This window comes from Nomascus leucogenys, chromosome X, assembly GCF_006542625.1.
Source record: "Nomascus leucogenys isolate Asia chromosome X, Asia_NLE_v1, whole genome shotgun sequence".
NCBI classification, from domain to species: Eukaryota; Metazoa; Chordata; class Mammalia; order Primates; family Hylobatidae; genus Nomascus; species Nomascus leucogenys.
The window spans coordinates 123,199,658-123,202,452 of NC_044406.1; the positions used below are offsets into that span (position 1 = coordinate 123,199,658).

General features: G+C 39.4%; 1 protein-coding gene across 1 annotated transcript in view; it reads left to right on the top strand.

The window, feature by feature from the left end:
• The window catches only part of LOC100584080 (zinc finger FYVE domain-containing protein 9-like), a 29,440-nt gene extending 27,183 nt beyond the window's left edge, over window positions 1-2,257 (top strand). Inside the window, 1 exon segment of the mRNA XM_012498650.2 lies at window positions 2,214-2,257. Within this exon segment, the coding sequence (XP_012354104.2) occupies window positions 2,214-2,257 (44 nt within the window).
• The last annotated feature ends 538 nt before the right edge of the window (window positions 2,258-2,795 follow it).

The following is a 2,795-nucleotide window of genomic DNA, read 5'->3' on the forward strand; positions in this document are numbered from 1 at the left end:
ATTCCAGTCAAAGGATAAGCATTTCACATAGGTAAAAAGGAAGACAAGTCAGCTTAGTGTAGCTTAGAGCTTAAAGCTGAGAAAAGTCTAATTTTTTGAACTTATTCTTCTTTCCCATACCATAGGAAAGCATTCATTCAAAGTCTGTCATTACTGCAGGCCCAAATTTAGAAAGTTATGACTGTGATATTGCTACTCTTGAAGGAAGATATCTCACAGAGCAGTTTTGCAAAATGTTGTGAAATTGAGTGCTATGGAAACAGGACAGCACCCGATTCCCCTTTGGAACACATGAGGTAATCATTTGAATTATACCTTTGCGAAGGCATGTTAGAATGCATTTTTTTAGATCGCTGTTTGAAACGGTGATTAACATGACCCTTTTGGAGAGATTTGATCTGCTTGTCAGCTGCCTGGAAACACAACAGGCTGTAAAAGAGGGTTTATTATCAAGTAATATAACTGAAAAGGCATGGTGCATGCAAAAAGAGGAAGATAGATTTTGTTCTCTCTTGGCGTGTCTCAGATATTTATTAATCGAGATGGCATTTGCAGTGGCAAATCCCATTTCCCCTTTCACCTTCCCTCTGGCTGGCATATGATGATAGTATTAGAGCTGATGCCACTTGGCTGATCATGCATTGCTGATCACCATTCAAGGCAACCAGAAGAGACAAAAGAAAAAGCCTATCAGTCCCCAGAGTACTAATGTGAGGAGAAAATTGCTCATTTGAAACGTTTTAAAATTTCATTTCATTTCTAAACAGTAACAAATTGTATTACTCTCTTTTATTTTTATATGTTGTTAGATGGGATGCAGGCCATTATTTATGAACCACTTGCAAAGCTGCTCCTCCCATCTCTCCACCTCCCCTCCCACTGCTAGCTTCCAGTTCCCATCCTAAGTACCACACTATCTTATTTAATATTCTTCCCTTTGTTCTACTCTGTGCTTCTAGTTTAAATGTGATAGAATTATGTGAGATTAATCATATTTGTAACATCAGGTGCCACAAAAAAGAGAAAAGAAACAAAAATCCTTATTTGTAAATAGCTTTTGCATTCTGTGGGTTCCTCGTGGTTTTACTAAACACTTTATTGCTTCATGTTTAGAATTCACTTGACTTCATTTAGAATTCATTGCTTTATATAATAAAGTGCTATATAAAAGATGCAATTAGACGTTTTTCCCATTACTAATTTCACTGTTTAAAGAGAGATAAAACACATGGAAGGATGTGAGTTTATGGACATGGTCAGTACAGACTCTGGACCCACTTCCTCATTCATTGGCGTTTCTGATTAAGAATCATAAAAGTTCTACATTTTTTTTTTTTTTTTTGAGACACAGTTTCACACTTGTTGCGCAGGCTGGAGTGCAATGGCATGATCTCGGCTCACAGCAACCTCCGCCTCCCGGGTTCAAGCCATTCTCCTGCCTCAGCCTCCGGAGTAGCTGGGATTACAGGCATGCGCCACCACGCCCAGCTAATTTTGTATTTTGGTAGACATAGGGTTTCTCCATGTTGGTCAGGCTGGTCTCGAACTCTGGACCTCAGGTGATCCGCCTGCCTTGGCTTCCCAAAGTGCTGGGATTACAGGCGTGAGCCACCGTGCCCGGCTGAAGTACTACTTCTTAAGAAAGTCCTAGAAAGGTCTCTAATTGCTGTGAGGACTCAATAAGTTCATGAGAAAATGAGAAAATCTCTAGTGTACAGTTCCATCTTGGGTACTTTGCTTATTTTTGTGCAATAATTACATTATAGTCTCATCTTAACTATTATTGAATTAAGTCAAGATAAGAAGGAAATCTAAATATGAAACTGGGACTCAGAAAATACCACCTGTTCTTCTAGGCAATGGAGCAGAGCAGTAAACAAAATGGACAAAAATCTCTTTGCTCTCATAGAGTTAGCATTCTAGTGAAAAAATACTAATTGGATGGACTTTATAATATAAATGTAAGCAGGTGACTGATGTTATTATATCTGCTTTTGCAATGAGAAAACATGCTAGGTCAGTTTGTGCGTAGTCCTCTAAAGACATTTAGTCCATTGCTATCATGAGGACTCGACAGCTAATGTAAATGATTTGGAATAAATGTTTTTATAAGACCTGTACATCATGTCACATAATTCAATTGCAAAAGATGTGGGAGGCGTCAGTCAATGACAAATGGTATACATTTATGCCAGTTTTATTTTCTCCTTTAGGTTTGGTCCAAGTGACTGCTGATGAACATATGGGATCTGGCTAAAGAATTATTATTTTCTGTAAATGTTCAATATCAAAGTACACAATTTGAAGTTTTTTTCTAAATCTTTTTACTTCTGCCTTACACAGTCCTGAAGGAAGAATGGTGTCTTTCTTGGGTGCCTATCCACCTGATGAGACATGGTGCAATGGAAAGAATACAGTCTTAAAAATCAAGGCTGGGAGTGGTGACTCATGCCTGTAATCCTGGCACTCTGGGAGGCTTAGGAGGGCAGATCACCTGAGGTCAGGAGTTCGAGACCAGCCTGGCCAACATGGTGAAATCTCATCTCTAGTAAAAATACAAAATTAGCTAGGCATGGTGGCTCGCGCCTGTAATCCCAACTACTCGGGAGGCTGAGGTGGAGAATCGCTTGAACCCAGGAGGCAGAGGTTTCAGCGAGCCGAGATCCCGCCACTGCACTCCAGCCTGGGCGACAGAGTGAAACTCCATCAAAAAAAAAAAAAAAAAAAGAAAGAAAAAAAATCAAAAGATGGAAGTTCTAGCCCTGGTGTTTTTCACAAACTAAGTAAACTTGTAC